Here is a 17,848-nt window from a genome sequence, read left to right as displayed (position 1 = left end):
ATCACGGGTTGTAGGCCTCAGGCTCCACCTCTTCCTCATCATGTTAGCCAAAGAGGTCTGCAAGCCAGGCAGGCAAACAACAGAACCCTGGGTCCCAGGCTATCTTCTCCAGAAGATGCAGGCTGGATTGGCATTTCTATGGATCTCTAGCCCTGTGGCCGCACATCAGAAGACAGGATACTTAGATTTTGGGGTAGGACATAGTCAGCCTCAGTGTGTCCACGTTGGACCAAACTTGGCTCAATAAGCAGATCACTGGTACTTAAAGGGGAATGTGGGCCAGAGAAGATGGTGTGTGTGTGTGTGTGTGGGTGTGCACCAAGGAATATTGGGAAAATAGAGCAGCAAAGGTGTGAAGCCTGTGTGTACACAAGTACACGCATGTGTTTGATGTGCACATGCTTGCTAGCTGAGTGGTGCCTCACAACCGGCTTGTCCCTATGACTGGCCAGGTATTTGTTGACATATAGTATTCAATCATTTAAAATAAATTGCTGAGTGCCTACGTGTGCTGGGCATCGGGGTGTTCGCTATATATAGGCAAACAAGAGCCCACACATTCACAAATAGCATGTTCCGGCTAGAGATGACAAACACTCATAAACAGAAAAATGACTGGCACAGTAAGGCCTCTCAGGGGTGATGTCGAAGCTGTGAGGTGAGAAGACGGGCATTGTGGGGGGAGAAGCATGGCGAGCAGAACGTGCAAAGGCCCTGGGGTGAAGTTCCCTTAGTATAACACAGCCATCAAGAGACTGGGTAGCGTCTGCCCTTGATCCTGCACACGCTAGGCAGGCTGTGGTGGGTCCCCTTCAGAAGAATGATAGGGTCTGACTTAGTTTTAACAGGATCTCATCATTGTCCCATGAAGAAGTGACAGGTATGGGGAAGACAAACCCAGGAGCTGGTTGCTCGGGAGGGTGTTGCGGTTAATTTACCAGTATGGCCTAATAATGTTTATTGTTAGGCCTATAATTATTATTACAGAAGTATTTTCTAACCCGCTAGCAATCAGTCAAGACACAGACACTTGCTAGCATTTTAAAATAGCCTTATTTAACCTGGGGCAGGGCAGATATTAATCCCCTAAACGACTTTCCATAGTGGGGCAGGTATCCCATACCTGCCCCAATCCCATGCCACCTGCTTCTAATAATGTCTATCTCCCATCCATAATCCCCAATACTTGGTTATGTTCTTCATCTGGGCCACATCTCCATCCACGCCAGCCATGTGCTTCTCCTCCACCTAGCCCACAAGGGCTCAACCTCCTCTTCTCTCTCTCCTCCAGTAGGTCTCTCTTCCCCCCAAAATTCTCTCTGTCTCCCCAAGCCCTGGAACCTTAGCCATGCCTATCCCATTTGCCCTGCCCAGATGTGATGGCCTTTTATTGGTCAAATAGGTTAGGCTCTTAGGTGAGGCACAGCCGGGAAGCAGTAATTAGCATAAAAATGCATCAGACCAGCTTCCAACAGGAGGGGGATAGGTACCGCAGTTGCCAACTCAAGGTGGTCCTAGAAGGGACGCAGGAAAAAAGCCGACGGTGGATGTGCTTTGAACGCTACCTCGAAGGTGTTCGCTAATGGGTTTATAAGTAGGATGTGTGAGAGAAAGAGAACTCAAGACTTACCGTTGGGATTTTGACCTGAGTGATGAACTTGATGGAATTTCTATTTCCTGCACTGGAAGAACAGCTCTGGGAGACGAAAGGAAAGTGGGGGTTGGTTTCTGGTGTGCTAAGATGGAAGAACTCATTCGGAAGCAGAGCAAAAACCCTTAAACTGTCAGTTGGATAGACCAATTCATTGGGGAGCTCTGGGCTGGCGAGACCCAGGAGGCTGTCGGTGGCCGAGACGCAGGATGTTCCCGAGATGCCAAGAGCTTAGCCATGAATTGTGTACATGGAGAAACTGGGGCCCCAGAAGGCCATGGTGTGTCCAAGGTCACAAAAAGGCCAGAGGCAGCGCAAATCCCCGCCTCTCCAGGCCCCAGGCAGTCCTCGAGTAATCTCTGGCCCAAAAGGACATGGTCTTGTCTATCCTTTCCCCAAACTGACATATGGAGAGTTCTTTTTTAATTAAAAATATATACATATACATATGCATATATTATAAGTGTGTGTGTGTGTGTGTGTAATGTGTGCAGGTACATGCAAGCCATAGCTATATGTGGAGTTCATCAGATGACTTTTGGGAGTTGGTTCTTTCTTTCCACTGTGGGTTCTAAGGACTGAGCTCAGGTGGTCAGTCCTGCATGACAAGTACCTTTATCGACTGAGCTGCTTCACCAGCCTGTCCTTCCACCTTTTTTGAGGCAGAATCTCTCTTGGTTCTGCTGCTGTGCTCTGTACTCCAGCTAGCTGGCTCCTGAGCTTCCAGATGATTCTCCAGTCTCTGTCTCCCATCTTACTGTAAAAAGTGCTTGGCTTATAAATGCATGCTAGTACATTCTTCTCTTATGTCGGTCCATGGCTCAAATTCAGGTCATCAGGTTTGCCTGACCAGTGCTCTCACCTACTCGGCCGTCTCTCTGGCCTGCATGCTCTTGCACAGAAAATACCAGAAAGCTGCAGCGAGCGATGCTAGGAAAAAGAAAACAGGATTATATCTATGTGACTTTCAAGAAAGCCTTAGGAAAGTTCTGTCTACCATACTGCAGAGAAAGGCTGCCTGCGTCTCGGGCTGACACAAAGGGCAGGTTGCATTCGCCAAGGTGGCTCAGCCCACCCTACCCTGCCCCATCTGACTAGCAAGCCAGAACTGCTGTCAGCACCCCCACTGAACAGATGGGAGCACCAGAGCCCAGAGGGAAGGAAAGGTACAATAGTATGGTGAAGCCAGCGAGCATGAGAAACGACCCCTGTCTGTGGCTTCCAGGCTGCTGGAGAGGCACAGGTCCTGGTTTCACAGATGGGGAAATTGAACTCAAGAGGAGGACAAAAGTGCATCCCAGGTCCCACAGAGTGTAGGAGGCACTGGCCAAAGTCCCAGCCTGAACTCGCCGAGCACTCAGAAGAAAGGAAGGCAGGGTGACTCACTTTGGACAAGCTGGGGAACCAAAGAGGGGGCGGGAAAAGGCAGAAATTAAATTAGTTGATTTTATTTGAGTAACTTTTTGAAGAAGCAGATCCGGGGCGCTGGGTGCTCATGGAGACTCCAGGCGGCTTTGAAAATCAGTCACAGTTAACTGAGCCTCCTGATCCGGGCTGAGCAGGGAGGGGCCAACAAGCTGCAGTGGTTCGGGCAGCTTCCGAGATCAGAGGGAGCAGGGACGCAGCTTGCAACATGAAAGGCAGCTGTGCTCGCAAATTAAACCACTCAGAGCTTAAAAGAGAAGGGAAGTGAGCCCGGGGCCGATGAACCATGCTTCTGAGTGGGGGGAGGACCATGCCAGCCCACGCTGGGGCCGGTGCAGAGAAGCAGACAGTTGGCAGGCCCGACACCCCCATGACCTTGACCAAGTGTCTGTCCTCCCCCAGGGGTCAGAGATAGTTGCTGAGCACTGGGGGACAGTGGTCATTCATGCCATAGGCACATGCCAGGCACTGTGTCCTGCATTGGGGATTGCCACACAGTAGGGTAAGGGAGTGCCAAGAATGGGACTGGCTAAAATGTGTAGAAATTCTGCTCTTTTTTAGATGTATGTTGGGGCGGCTATGTATGAGTGCATGTTCGAGTATGTGAGTGTGTGTGTGTGTGTGTGTGTGAGTGTGTGTGTGACACAGAGCATGAGTGCAGGTCAGAGAGCATCCTTTCATTGGGCTTTGCCATCCACCTTGTCTTTTGTTTGCCCCTGTATGGCCAGGCTAGCCGGCTTGTAAGCTTCTGACGATTCTCCTGTCTCTAGACCCCCATCTCACTATAGGAGCACAGGGACTACACGTGTGCACTATCTTACCCAGCTTTATGTGGGTCTGGGGATTAGAACTCAGGTCCTCACATTTGCACAGCAAGCGCCTTATCCACAGAGCCGGAAATACTCTTTTTTATGAGAGCGCTGAATCACACACTGAAGGAAGGAGGCAGGGTTTTCCGACTCTGCTGCATACCCAAATTACCTAGAGAGCTAGTTAGCATCAGTTGCCGAATCCATCCCCCCCAGGGGCTCCTTTCATTCTTCTCTCTTTGCAGCACTAGAAATCAAACTCAGCTCCTGCATGGTAGGTAGGTGCTCCACCATGGAGCTCCGCCTCAGCCCCGCCCCCAGGGTCTCCAATCCAGCAGGCCTGACTGTTAGAAATGATAACAAATTCCCAGGAGCTGCTGCGGGTTGGGTGCCACACTCAAACTGCCGCTACACTCAGAGAACACTGCAGGCACAGGGAGATATGGGTGCAAAGACCCTGGCACACACTAAGCTCACCGGATTTAAGGATTTCTGGAGGAAGAAATGGGGAGAGAGACAGTGCTTGGGTAACTCAGAAAACAGGTCTTAAGCTCAAGTACATAGGCCGTCATGGCCACTGGAAGGCTTTCAGTGGACCCTGAATGAGATGACATCATGGCCACTGGAAGGCTTTCAGTGGACCCTGAGTGAGATGACGTCATGGCCACTGGAAGGCTTTCAGTAGACCCTGAGTGAGATGACGTCATGGTCACTGGAAGGCTTTCAGTGGACCCTAAATGAGATGACGTCATGGCCACTGGAAGGTTTTCAGTAGACCCTGAGTGAGATGACGTCATGGTCACTGGAAGGTTTTCAGTAGACCCTGAGTGAGATGACGTCATGGTCACTGGAAGGCTTTCAGTGGACTCTGAATGAGATGACATCCTGGCCACTGGAAGGCTTTCAGTGGACCCTGAGTGAGATGACGTCATGGCCACTGGAAGGCTTTCAGTAGACCCTGAGTGAGATGACGTCATGGTCACTGGAAGGTTTTCAGTAGACCCTGAGTGAGATGATGTCATGGTCACTGGAAGGCTTTCAGTGGACCCTGAATGAGATGACATCCTGGCCACTGGAAGGCTTTCAGTAGACCCTGAGTGAGATGACGTCATGGCCACTGGAAGGTTTTCAGTAGACCCTGAGTGAAATGGAGACAGAGATGTGACATGATCCAATGCATATTTTAAAAGAATGACATAGCTATATGTTGAGGGAGGTAAGCTGAGCAGGGGCACTAGCTGGACAGGTAAGAAGCAATAGTGATGATGATGATGATGATGATGATGATGATGATGATGATGATGATAGGAAGGAAGAATGTCGGGTGTTTCAGAGACAGAGCCCATAGGGGCCAGTACACGACTGCATATGGGGGAGAGAGGTAAGAGCTCTGAGCAGCTCAGTATTGGAGCTGCCATGGAGTCCTCCTCTGGCCGGCTAGGACTGGGGTGTCCACAGTAGACCCACCTGGCTTTGAGTCTGAGTGTTCACAGAAAGCCATAGCTAGAGACAAATTGGCAGAGGAAGGGACAAAAGCTTGGGCCATAATGAAGTTGGCAAGCAGTGAGTCTGGACAGAGAAGTGATTACTCCCCCCCCCCCCCCCCCCCCGTGGTCTTTCAGTGTAGGAAGCTCAGGTGCATCCCCCTAGGGCATCATAGCCTGGCTCAGATACAGTGAGAGCATTCCTGCATCTTCCAGGATACAGGAATCTTCCAGGGCTTCCAGACCCAGATCCACTTCTCCAGTCATCAAATGGGCAACACTGTGCTTGGCATCATTGAAAGCACAGAGCCTCAGCTTTTAGTCCCAGCACTCTGGAGGCAGAGGCAGGCAGATCTCTGAGTTTGAGGTCAGTCTGGTCTACAGGGCAGCCAAGGCTACACAGAGAAACTCTGTCTCAGAGAGAGAGAGAGACAGACAGACAGACAGACAGACAGACAGAGACACAAACACACAGACACACAGACAGACACATAGACACACAGACACACAGAGACAGACACAGAGACACACACACAGAGACAGAGAGAGAACAGGGAAACCGAGAGAGGCAGAGAGGGACAGAGACAAAGAGACAAAGAACACAAAGCCTCTATTCAATCTGTCTTTATTAACCACTGCTTTATTCTGGGCTCTGTAGGAGATGCAAAGAACAATGAAATCCGCCCATATTTATTAGCACCCACTATATGCCTGGCGTCCAGTGTACTTGACTCTGAGAGCACATGAGTCACGTGAGGACAAGGACATGGCTAATGTTTGCTGGAATTTACATTGCATTGAGACAGAAAGAAAAAAATGAGGAGATTCTTTGGACTCCTGGTACCCGCTTCACACACTGCACTGGATGTGCAGGTTGCACAAAGAAACAGGACACCATCCCAACCTCAGAATAAGAGTCAGTTCCATCTCCTGCGACTACTTCAATCAATTGGTAGTGACTGGAGAGCCTGAAGGTTTCGTTTGGGCTCGGCAGAAAGGAGTGCCACAATAGATTAGCGATGTCTGCTGTAAGGGTAGGGTGGGGGACGCGTTGTACATCACAGTAGCAGTGGTGTGGCTGGGCCATGGGACTGGAGTTCAGCAGAGCGTGGATGTCGCAGGTCCACAGTCCCATCTCCCTGGCTTTAGTTCCCCTGTGAGCTGCATCTATAACAGGTAGAAGGAGCCTGCTTTACAGTACAAGCCGCACTCCTTGGGATATTCAGTAAATAATAGCTATCAGCTAACACTGCTTTCACAGAGTGATTCGCCTTCATCCTCCAATCCCGGGAATAAGCAGGGCAGGTGTTACTGTCTTCATTCTGCGGATGGGGAAATAAATGCAATGAGAGATAAAGTGACTCATCTGAGGTTCCATAGCCAGAGCTGAGACAGTCCTTGGAACCAGAACTCTTAAGTTGCTGAACTCAGCATCCGAGGCTTTCTTCAGGGGAAGACTGTTGCTACCCTTCCTTGCTTGGAATCACTTTCATATCCCTAACCTCATTTCATCCTCCCTGGGCTCTCTCTCTCTCTCTCTAAGTACTGACACCCCCATTCTGCAGCTAAGGAAACCGAGGCCAAGAGTAAAAGTGGAAATAAAAGTGTAAGGGCCTGCAGTCTGTGTTCCAGATCTGGGACTTAAAGAGATGGTGGCAGAGACGAAAAGAGGAAGGCAAGAGACAGGGTGGCTCCCGAGGGTGTCGTTTTTACGGGGAGGCAGGAAGCAGTAAGCGAGGAGTCGCCAATTGCCCTGTCCGCAGCAAGAGAGAGTGTGGCTCAGCAGCCCTAGGGCCCAAGCCAGGAATCAATCGCTGGCCTCGGCAGAGACGACTTCTAAAGATGTTTTTAATTAAAGTCCAGGAAGATCTATATGTGCTACTTCTTCTTGCTTAGCAACAGCACTAGCTCTTACTCCCCCGCTGGAGGGACAGCGAGGGTGGGAGGTACCTGGTAGGGACAGGTGGCAGAAGGAGGGCCCTGGCCCTTAGGAATTGATCCCCAGGGACCCCAGGTAGCCTGAACAGGGAAGAGCATGCCCACAGTCACTTTATCTCTTCCATCAACAAGTTATCCAAAGGCTGGTGGCCCAGCAGGTTAGGTACTTGCTCCGGCCTGAGGGCTGAAGCTCTAGCCCTGGGATCCATGTAAAGAAAACCAACTCCACAAAGTTAGCCTCTGACTTACATACACACACACACACACACAAGCACGCACACACACACACACACACACACACACACACACACACACAATACCAGGACACACGTGCCCACCTCTCCCCCAACACACACCACACACACATAAAAACGAATAAAATTCAGAATTAAAACTAATTAAAACAAAAGTGACCCGTGCATGACCACTGTCTCTGTGCTAGGCTCGGGACCGACATGGCACCCAGTGCAAAGCTGATAAAAGCCACCACCACTTTGCCCTTGGAAGTCTAACACACTAGGTTGAGTGAAGGAACACAGCTGATGACAGGCAAAGATGCTCATAGGTTGAGGAAGTGGCTTTGCAGAGAAAACACTTGTGATGCAAGCGTGGGGACCTGAGTTCAGATCCCCACCACCGGGGTAAAAGCCAGAAGCAGTGTTGTACCTCCCAAATCCTGGGGGCCGGCAGAGGCTAGAGTGTCCCCACGGCTTGCTAGCCAGCCGGTCTACCTTAGTCGGTGAGCTCCAGGTTCCACGCGAGACCTCGTCTCAAAAAATGAAGTGTACAGAGTTGAAAGAAGACACTCCGTGTCAAGCCCTGCCTCTACCACATTTGCCTTCTGCCACTGGCCTGACTATTGCTGCAGATATTGGCATTATCAGTGTCCCAAACCCACGAGGTCACTGAACTCCATGATGTCAGCCTCACATGAGTGCTGAGAGAACAGAGATCTTGTGGGCTTTAAAATAGGGTATCAGGAAAAGCCCTTTTTGAGGGGCAACAGATTAGATACACACACAGCATTTGCCTAACCGGACAAGCTTTTGGCTGGGAACCATAAGGAAAGATACAGTGAGGGGAAAGAATTAAAAGACCCTGAAAAAGATTCCCTCACCTCATGCTACGCCCCACTTTCCTGTGTGCTACCACCTTTATCTCATTTCTGTGACTCTAGCTTGCTAAATTTCTTATTCTACCTCTTCCTGCCATAGTAGCTGCCCCACTTTCTGTCCTTAAGTATCCCGCCCCTCATCTCACCACCCTGACCCACTTTCCTGCCCCTCCTCTTCTGTGTCACCTCCCCTGTTGCTGGTCTCTGGACTGGTCTCCTCCTCCCCTGTCCCGCAATCCCCGCCCCCACCCCTTCCCTTGCAGCTACTTCCCCCCCACGTCCCCGGCGGATCATTCATCTACATTAGAGCGCCCCAGCTGGGCAGCTAGAAGCAAGGTCAAGACCAGACCAGCCAGCCCACATTATAAGTGATGATCTAAGAGGGAGCTGGGAGGAGGCCGAAGGGCGGGGTTGGAGAAGGGGCTTGCTTCCTGCGCAATCTGAGTGTTCCCGGGGACTCGACAAGTGGTTTTTAAATTTTAATAGAAAGCATTCCACACAGTGCTGGCAGCAGCAGGGGGTAGGATTCTGTTTTTACAAATGTTGGAGAAGCTAAACGTGAGCCCAGGGTATCCCCAGGCCCAGCGGGGTAGCGGGGAGGTAAAGGAAATGACAATTAGAAACATCTTCATAATAATGACACTCGGTCGCCTCAGCCAGGGGAGGACTCCGAGCTTTGCCAAAGCATTTAATCTCTTTAATCTCATTAAGGGGTCTCCACGTCCTGGATGCACTCAAGATAAACTATTATTGACGCTTGACGGATAGGGAGCCTCTGGGGTGGGGGTCCTGCAGCCACATGTGGAGCCTGGGAAAGTGTTGGGGTGAGAGTGGCCTTCCAGCTCCACTCCACACAGCAGCGCCTCCTCCAGGAGCCTGTGTGTGTGTGTGTGTGTGTGTGTGTGTGTGTGTGTGTGTGTGTGTGTGGAGGGGCGCCTGTACTCCATGGATACCCTGTTTTAAGAGACCAGCCAGAATGAATGACAACAGAACCATCGGATATATCAGATATGAGTAGCAGGCAAGGGCCCTCTCTCTGGTGTCCGGTGGTCTCCTACTCAGGGCCAAGGACACACCCCTAAGTGCCTCCTGACCATCCAGAGAATGGAAAATGAGGTCCAGTATCTACCTGGCCCATTTGCCTCTTAAATCCATCATCTCTTCTAAGCACAGAGGGAAACAAAGGCAAGAGCAAGGATGTGCTGGGATGTGACCCAGAACTGTAATGCAGGAGCCCAGGTACACTTCCTGGAAGTGTGTGGGATGCCACCTCTTAGAAGGTCCCACGTCTCACACTGGCTTCAGCTGGGAGGAGCTTTAAGGACCTGGAGCACAACTCAGGCTTGCTGTACTTTTTTATGTCATCTTCAATGCAAGTCCAGTGTGTCCGGATGGTGACATCCTGGCCAGGAAGATCTGGGTTGAAATCTCTCCCTATTGCGTACTGGAGACGTGACCTCAGGGTGTCATTGAGCCCTTCTTTTACTCAGTTCCCTTCCTAGTTCAGACGGGAGGGGGAGGGGGAGACAGGGAGATCCACACTACATCCATTCTGAGCTCTGCAAGTAACCTATAAAAAAATGCCCTTGCCTGGGCTCCACCCATAGAATCCTATTTAACTGGTGAGGAACGAGGCTCTGCGTCAGGTTTTGTTTTTTTTTTTTCCTGCTCCCAGAGGATGCTAATGTGTGGCCAGGCTGGCACCATTGGAGTCTGCGCTTTCTAAGGAACAGACTCCCCAGATCCAACATTCTGCCTGGATGGATCTCTGGTCCCCGAGATCCCATTTGCCCAAAATCAGGCAGGTGGCTCTGTGGGGAGGGCATGAGGAGTGGGGATGGGCGAGGGGGCGGGGGGGGGGGGGCAGGCGGCGGAGACTGGACCATGCAGCACCCTGGACAGCAGCCCACCCATCTTCCCAGCCCCGCCCATCTGAGACAGGTTGGCTTGAAGAACCTGAATTCCACTCCTGCCTTCTACTTTCTCAGAGTCTTCCATCTTTCACTCAGCAGTTTTTCTCAGCTCCAGTCTCTTTATACCCGGAAGGCAGGACGTGTGAGTTTTGACTTCAGATCCACCCTGTTTTGAAATCCTGCCTCACCGACCGACCTCCCAGCCAGCGGACCTTCGGCAGGCACTGTCCTTGGTGCTGACCATAGGAGTCCAAGCTCTTGACAGGATCCAACACTCTTAATTTCTGCCTCACAAATCAGAAAACTGAGTGCTAAGAGATTTATCATCCAACTCAGACTCAGTTGTAAAGTGGATTTTTGTTTGGTTTTTTTTGTTTGTTTGTTTCTTGAGATAGGAACTCATTCTGTAGCCCAGCCTGGCCCCAAATTTATGGCCCCTTGAACGTTGGGATCATAGCTGTTAGTCATCTAGTTCTGGATTTTTATTTTTTGGTTTGGTTTTGGTTTTGATTTTTTGAGACAGGGTTTCTCTGTGTAGCCTTGGCTGTCCTGGACTCACTTTTTAGACCAAGCTGGCCTCAAACTCACAGAGATCCACCTGCTTCTGCCTCCTCGAGTGCTGGGGTTAAAGGCATGTGCCAGCACACCCAGCTGAGGCTCTGGAAATCTTGTGTAGATTTCATGTGATTATGTATGTAAAGGGCTCGTAGCACAGTGTGTGGTATGAAGTAATTATTCTGTATAAGTAATGCTATTGCTGTTGTTGAGTAATAATATCTGAGCGTGGGTTTCCACTCACAAGAGCTACACACTGACTTTTAGGAATTCTGTGGGACACTTGACACCACGTTGGTGGCTTGGTGTTGGGCCATAGAATGAATATGTACACAAAAGCCAGAAAGCGAGATTTGTCCTCCACCCAGGCCTGCATCTATACCACAGAAGAAGCATGACAGTGCATTGTGGGCTGCTTGGCAGAAGCTGTGACGATTGACCTAGGGGACAACCCCAAGGTGATCTCATAGCTGCCTCTAGCCTGGTACCCTTCTTTGAGACAACTCCAGGGAGCTCCTGACTGGCGGGGAGAGGATGTGTGGCCTAGGAAAGCCATTTCTTCGGGGCCTGGGGGAGCCCTGGTGAATCACTGACCCTTCACCATGCCCACGTTTCGGCATTAACTGTAATGGCTGCCATAAAGAATCCCGGATTGGGGAAATGATTCCAGCATCCCCAAGGGAGTCCCTGGGATGCAGTCAGGGAGAGAGAGAGAGTGCGCTCAGCCATGTCCCCAGGGAGTCACTAAGCCCAGCATTGTGACTTGCCTGTGGGGTGGAAGGAATAGGCAGGGAAGAGACAGGGAGGCAGCCCTATTTATCGAGCACCCATCGAGAGCCTGACACTTCTTGTATCCTCTCCCACTCCGATGCCTCTGTGAGGGAAGCCTGGCTGCACCACTGTACACAGCTGGAGAGGGGGTGATGCGCAGGGGGGGGGGAGCCTCCTGAGACTGCCACCTGCAGACATTCGGTTCTTACGTCTGCTGGGTGGTGTTCTTGGTTCTGAAACAATTTGTATTCTTAACACGGTCTCAAGAGCTTGGGAGGGTGTTGAGGGTGTTCATGGCTTGTCTCAGATCAAGGTCCATCAATGATGATGGCTCAGCACACCAGACTCACCCCCAAAGTCACTGCACCTGCACTGACACAGAGCCCAAAAGGGCTCTGACAATGTAGCCCTGTGTTCAAATCCCACCATGTCCTCTCTCTGTACACTCAGACAACTCTTTTCTATCTGGCCCACTTCCTCACCTGTAACATCAGAGGTTTACCACGCACCCCCAAGATACTGTATGGACTAGAAATGCCATAAGGGGCTGTGGCTCCAGGTACGCAGTAGGTGCTCAACAGAAAATCCTTCCTTCCTTCCTCTGCAGCTGGAGCTGTGTCCTTGGCCCTGAGTTGGCAAGCCTCGGGCATAGCATCATAGGGAAGTGTTTGCTCTCTCTCCTCAACTTCTGGGGGCAACTCAAGTGTGGTTGGCATGAAGTCGGCAAAGAGAGGTGCATTGCAGGCCCTGCTTGGGAGGCTCCGGCAGCTGGGAGGGGGACCCTGAGAGGAAAATGAGAAATGCAAAGGAGTGAAAAATAAATACATGTGTCTGTCTGGGATGATGGAGGGCCCCGGGGCTGGAGGCGGGAGAGGCGGGCAGCAGGCTGGGCTCAGCAGAATTGCTGTACTGGCACTTGCAGACTTCCTCATTAGCCAAGCAGTGAACTGGCCTCACCTCCCAGCAGGCTGCTTGCTGGTCCAGGGAGCCCAGCTCAACCCCAAGAGGGTCTCACCCAGCACATCCAGCTGAGGACATCACCCAGGTGTAGGGTTTCAGTCTCCTCCCCTTTGAGTCATAGCCTGAACTCCAAAACTCTCCCCATCACACACACACACACACACACATACACACTTTTTTTTTTCTAGAGAGGTTCCCATGGTTGTTACATCTGCCCTTCCCCCACTGATCCAGCCTCACGTCCCAAGCCCTGCTTTCGTCAAATTGAACATGATGTCAAATTAGAGCCATCTCTGGGACAGGCCGGGAGAAGCTCCCGGTTTAATGAGGCAGCGTCGAAAATCAATAACTTAATTGCCGCTGTTTGATGGACTTTTATCCAATTTATGCTCTCCCCAGCAGCCTACGTGCAGAGCATGAGGAAAAGTGTGTGTGTGGCTTGTGGGGGGCAGAGCTGTCTGGGCATCGTGGGGAGGGGCAAGAGGGCATGGTGGCCTATAGCTAACCACTTTCCAAAGGGGGGGGGAGCTAGCCACTCTCATCCTCCTGCCTGGGGGCCAGGAAACGCCAGTCTCTGAGGCCTGGTGAGCTTGGCTGTACTTCTGCTCTCTGCTGCCGAGATGGAAGACAGGTGGCAGAGTCCAAAATGAATCCAGAGGGGCTAGAGTGACTAAAAGCCCCCAGGGGCCTGCTTTCTAGTCCCAGTTCTGACGGTGCCTCATAACTATGTAGATAATGACTGTGCTCCCTGCTTCCGCCTTTGAGGGACTGCCCTCAGCTGCACGGTACTGGGGATATCAGATCCATCCGCCCACTTGCCCTGCAGGCCAAGGCCTGGCGTTCTGCCCATTTTGAAGGAGAAACCAAAATTCCCTTGTTGGTCCTACATCTGGGAACCAAAGAGTACCTCAATCCACATATGACTACATGGTCACCTGTGTCCCTAGGAAGGCCATGGGTCACGAAGCAGGTTGGGCCTCAATATAAGTGGCAGGCCAATGACCTTAAGGTACATTCCCAAAGGGTCTCCTTCTCTCATAGTTTCCCTGGGACAGGGAGGGGACAGGGCCGCAAAGTTCCAGGTGACCGCTGTATGACCATTGTCTTGCTTGGTCCTCCGGGCCCAGGCACGTCCGTGATGCAGGTGATGGCCTCTGATGCGGATGACCCCACTTACGGCAGCAGCGCCCGGCTGGTGTACAGTGTGCTGGACGGCGAGCACCATTTCACAGTGGACCCCAAGACAGGTGAGGGGCGGGGCTGGGGCAGGGGGCGTGGTCAGAGAGGTAGAGCCCAGGGCTGATCACCAAGCTTGTTGACCCAGCAATACTGAGGAAGCACAGAGCATGCATAGGGCGCCCGTCTTGGGTTCCAAGAGATACTAGGGTTGTGGGAGGGTGGGCAGCCACACACAAAGAGGGGAGAGCAGGGGAAAGTGGGTGGAGTCTCCTCCAAGAAGAGGAGTAAAAGGGAAAGGCAAGAGGCACAGCTGTCCATACCCTGTAAGGGCCTCATGTGTCTGAACTTGGCCCCTTGGGACTAAACTGATTGTGGTGTGTTACGGAGCCACCAGTGTGTTCTGGGAGGAGCTCCCTTTAGGCAGGTATGAAGCTCAGCTCCCATGGCTGCTGTTGATCCAATGGAAAGATGAAGTGACACGTTTCTTATTTAGCCCTCACACACCCGCACCACGGAGCGACAGTGCAGTTCCCACCACCCCCCTCTCCATTCACCCTGAACTTAGACCCCGATGATTCCCTGAGAGCCCTGGGAGAGTGCCAGTGAAGACAGAGGCTCAGAGAGGCAGGGCACTAAGCTGATGTCACACAGCTGACAACGGCTCCGGCTCCGGCAGGACATTCTCACTGCCCCAGGGCTAGGAGGAAGCAGGGATGGCTATGGGTGACCCATGGAACTGAAAGCATAGGATAGACATTTGCTGCGACGATTAGAATCTGACGTATCCAACAATGAAACCTCAGATGGAGAGGTGAGGGAGGGCACCCAAAGAGAGGGCATGGGGCAGGTGAAAGCTGGGAGTGGGGACGTGGGGCTGAACGTGTCCAAGCTGGCAGAGCTCAGAAGCTCAAGTTGAATCTAAGGACAGTGTGTGTGTGTGTGTGTGTGTGTGTGTGTGTGTGTGTGTGTGTGTGGGTATGGGTGTGGGTGATGGAATTGGCTTGTTCGTGTGTTTGTTTGGTTTGGTTTGGGGAGGAGAGGGAGGAATCTAGACTACGGCTTCTGTTTAATTGTTCTCTTACACACACTGTCCTCCTTATTCTTGCCTCCTTGCAAAAGCAACACATTTCAGGAAAACATTCAAATGGTAAAGACATGCTAAGAAAAGAGTGCTCCCCTCCCCATGCCCCAGCTCCCGCAGCCCCACAGGTAGCGGCTGATGTGTACAGTCTGGACAGTCTCAGACTCATTCACTTGAAAAACATTAAGTCATTTTGAAAATAGAACATCTCAGGGTTCAAAATTCAAAAAGTTCAAATGAGTGTTTAGCAGCAATCCTTCACCTCAACTGGCCCCCAAGCCGGTTTGCCTGTGTCCCCAAGGCAACCGATGTAATTTTCTTGTGGATATTTGCAGAGCTGTGCTATGCATGTACAAGGAAATGGGGCACATGTGTTTATCTCTTTTTTTTTTTTTTTTTTTTTTTTTTTTTTTTGCTTTGCACGGAAGGTGGCTATAAACACACTGTACACATAGTAGCTTGCTGCTTTTTCTTAACAATACATCTTAAAGATGGTTCCATATCAGTCCACAAAGAGCACCCTTATTCTTTTATTTAATGCCTGTTATGGATATACTGAAATTTATTTCACTAGTCCCCTCCTGATGGACATGTACCCCATTTCCAATCATTTGCTGCAACAAACAGTGCTACCGTGAATAACCTCACACATGCATTATTTTGTGCCGGTGTGAGTGTATCTGCAGGGTAATTTTCAGGAAGTGAAAATGCTGGGTCACAGAGCACATGCATTTGGAATCTCAACAGATAATGCCTAGAGGTGCCAGATGACACTCCCCTCCCTCAGAATGCCGTGCCCCGGTTCTCTCCTCCTCACTGATGCTGTGGGTTCATTGATGACTTCTGAGCAGGGAAGTGACGTGTTCAGGTTTTCATTTTAACAAGATCCCTTGGGTGGCAGCAAGTGAGCTTGGCTCAGAGACAGAAATTGGAGGCAGAGAGGCCCTAGAGCCCAGGTGTCCCAAACACAGAGCTCCCAAAGACAAAAGTCAAAAGCTGGTACTTGCCCAACACCCACTCGGATGTTAGGAGGCTGGAGTTGTTGAAGATTGGGATTGAGTGGGTAGAGATGCTGAAGAAAGAGAAGGGATGCAGTGAGATCCCACAAGGGCCAGACATTAGACAGACCAGATCATGTGTCCTCCCTCACCCTGGTGTCCTAGAGACGTGTACATCAGCGGGTGCCTCCTGTGGAAACAGGAGGAAGTGAATTGAGAGGAGTCTACAGGAAAGAGGTTGGCCAGCGTGTCCCAGGGTCTGGAGCAGAGCTAAAGAGTCCAGCTTTAGGAACTGGAGAGATGGTGCAGCAAGTAAGAGCACTGGCTGATCTTCTAGAAGACTCAAGTTCAGTTCCCAGCACCACATGGCTGCTTACAGCTATCTGTAACTCTAGTGCTCGGCATCTGACACCCTTTTCTGGTCTCCACAGACACTGCATGCATATGGAACACATACATACTCACAGGCAAGCATTCATACATGCAAAATAAAAATAAACAAGTGTCTAAAAATAATAATCCAGCTTTAACTATGCCAGCATTATGAGGGAAGAGAGGGAAAGAAATTTCTAGAAGTTTCAGCCACCCATCTAAATTATGAACATGGAGCTCTGAGAATGGTTGAGGCTTTTGAAATCTCCTATAACTATGGGAGACTTAGGTGAAGGGGGGATCAGGGGCTCCAACCTGCCCAATGCCTGCCCTTTGCCAGATATCGCTGTGCCCCCTTTTCTCTCTTGCGCATCTTCGGCTTTCTTTAGCGCCCATCCCCCACCCTGTACTCATGAGCTTGTAGGAATGCAGGGCGAGACCTCTTTCATTCCTTCGGATACTAAATGAGAGGTCACCTCAGGCCTAGGTGTGCACTGGGCGCTAGGGAGACAGCAGTAGGTTATCCAAGACTGCCCTCCAGGAGGTTCTACTGGAGAAAGAAATACACAAAACAAGTACATGCCGAGTAAAGCATAATGCTGGACCGAGATGGGCTCCAGCAAAGAGTAAGGATTAGATGGAGATGCACACACTGGAGCAGGCTCTTCTGTGACCTTGGAACACAGACCCAGGTGAAGTGAGAGGGCCATGGGGATTCCAGGGATAAGCCGCGAGGTCATGCGGACGGATGAGGAGTGTGTGATGCGCTCAACATAGCCCTTGGTACAGGGGTGTCTGTGAGTTTGTGGCCAGCTCGAGCTACAAAGTCATAGGTCAGAGTAAGAAGATTATGGAGTATTTGGGAAGGGAGTGTGCCAGAGCCAGGACTGAATTTTAGGACGGGCAGGTAAAAGGTTAGACTCTATGAGAGTGCAGAGGCTTCCACTTTCTGAGGGGTACCCCCCACACACTGCTCAGAAGGGTCAAAATGGATGTGACAGGTGAGGAATCCACAGGCCCAGGAAAGCAGAAAAGGGACTTCTTTCAAGCCAGGTGAAGGAGTCCCAGTGGGGTACTTTTTGCAATCTCAGCATCTGCATCTGAAAGGGTCCACTCTGACATTTCTCAGGATTTACTGGATCTCACCCCCCCCACCCCGTACCCCAACCCTAGTGCTACAGTCACCCTGGCACCACTGCCAGCCCCAGCTCCATTTTCCTAGCCAGGAATATTCGCCGATGCAGGGCTATATTTAGCTGCCACTGAGAGGTACAGTCTGTTCTCGCTGCGCAGCTAGCAGGGAGCAGAGCCGCATTGAGGCCTGAGAGGAAGGTGTGAGGAAGGGAGGAGGAGGAGGAGGGGCTGCGCCATGGGGCCCAGTGCCAGAGGAGGAATTAACTTGTGTGTTTTAAAGGCCAGGCCTGCCAGCCAACCCCCCACAGGGGCGACAGGGATGGCATTTGCGGACTAATGAGGCGTCATGCAGGGTCCAGGTCCCCTTCTGCAGCATCTCGAAGAGATGGACGGGTTGGCAAAGACAACAATTGGGCCTGGGAGTACTGAGTCAGAACACGGCAATGGGCAGCCTACCACCACTT

General features: G+C 51.2%; 1 protein-coding gene across 1 annotated transcript in view; it reads left to right on the top strand.

The window, feature by feature from the left end:
* Positions 1–17,848, top strand: part of Cdh22 (cadherin 22) — a 69,416-nt gene that overhangs the window by 10,866 nt on the left and 40,702 nt on the right. Inside the window, exon 3 of the mRNA XM_051143803.1 lies at positions 13,748–13,867. Coding sequence (XP_050999760.1) covers positions 13,748–13,867 — 120 coding nt within the window. The remainder of the gene's footprint in view (positions 1–13,747; positions 13,868–17,848) is intronic.

The sequence above is a fragment of the Acomys russatus genome, chromosome 4 (genome assembly GCF_903995435.1).
Source record: "Acomys russatus chromosome 4, mAcoRus1.1, whole genome shotgun sequence".
Classification (NCBI taxonomy): domain Eukaryota; kingdom Metazoa; phylum Chordata; class Mammalia; order Rodentia; family Muridae; genus Acomys; species Acomys russatus.
This window is presented reverse-complemented; position numbering and strand designations above follow the sequence as displayed.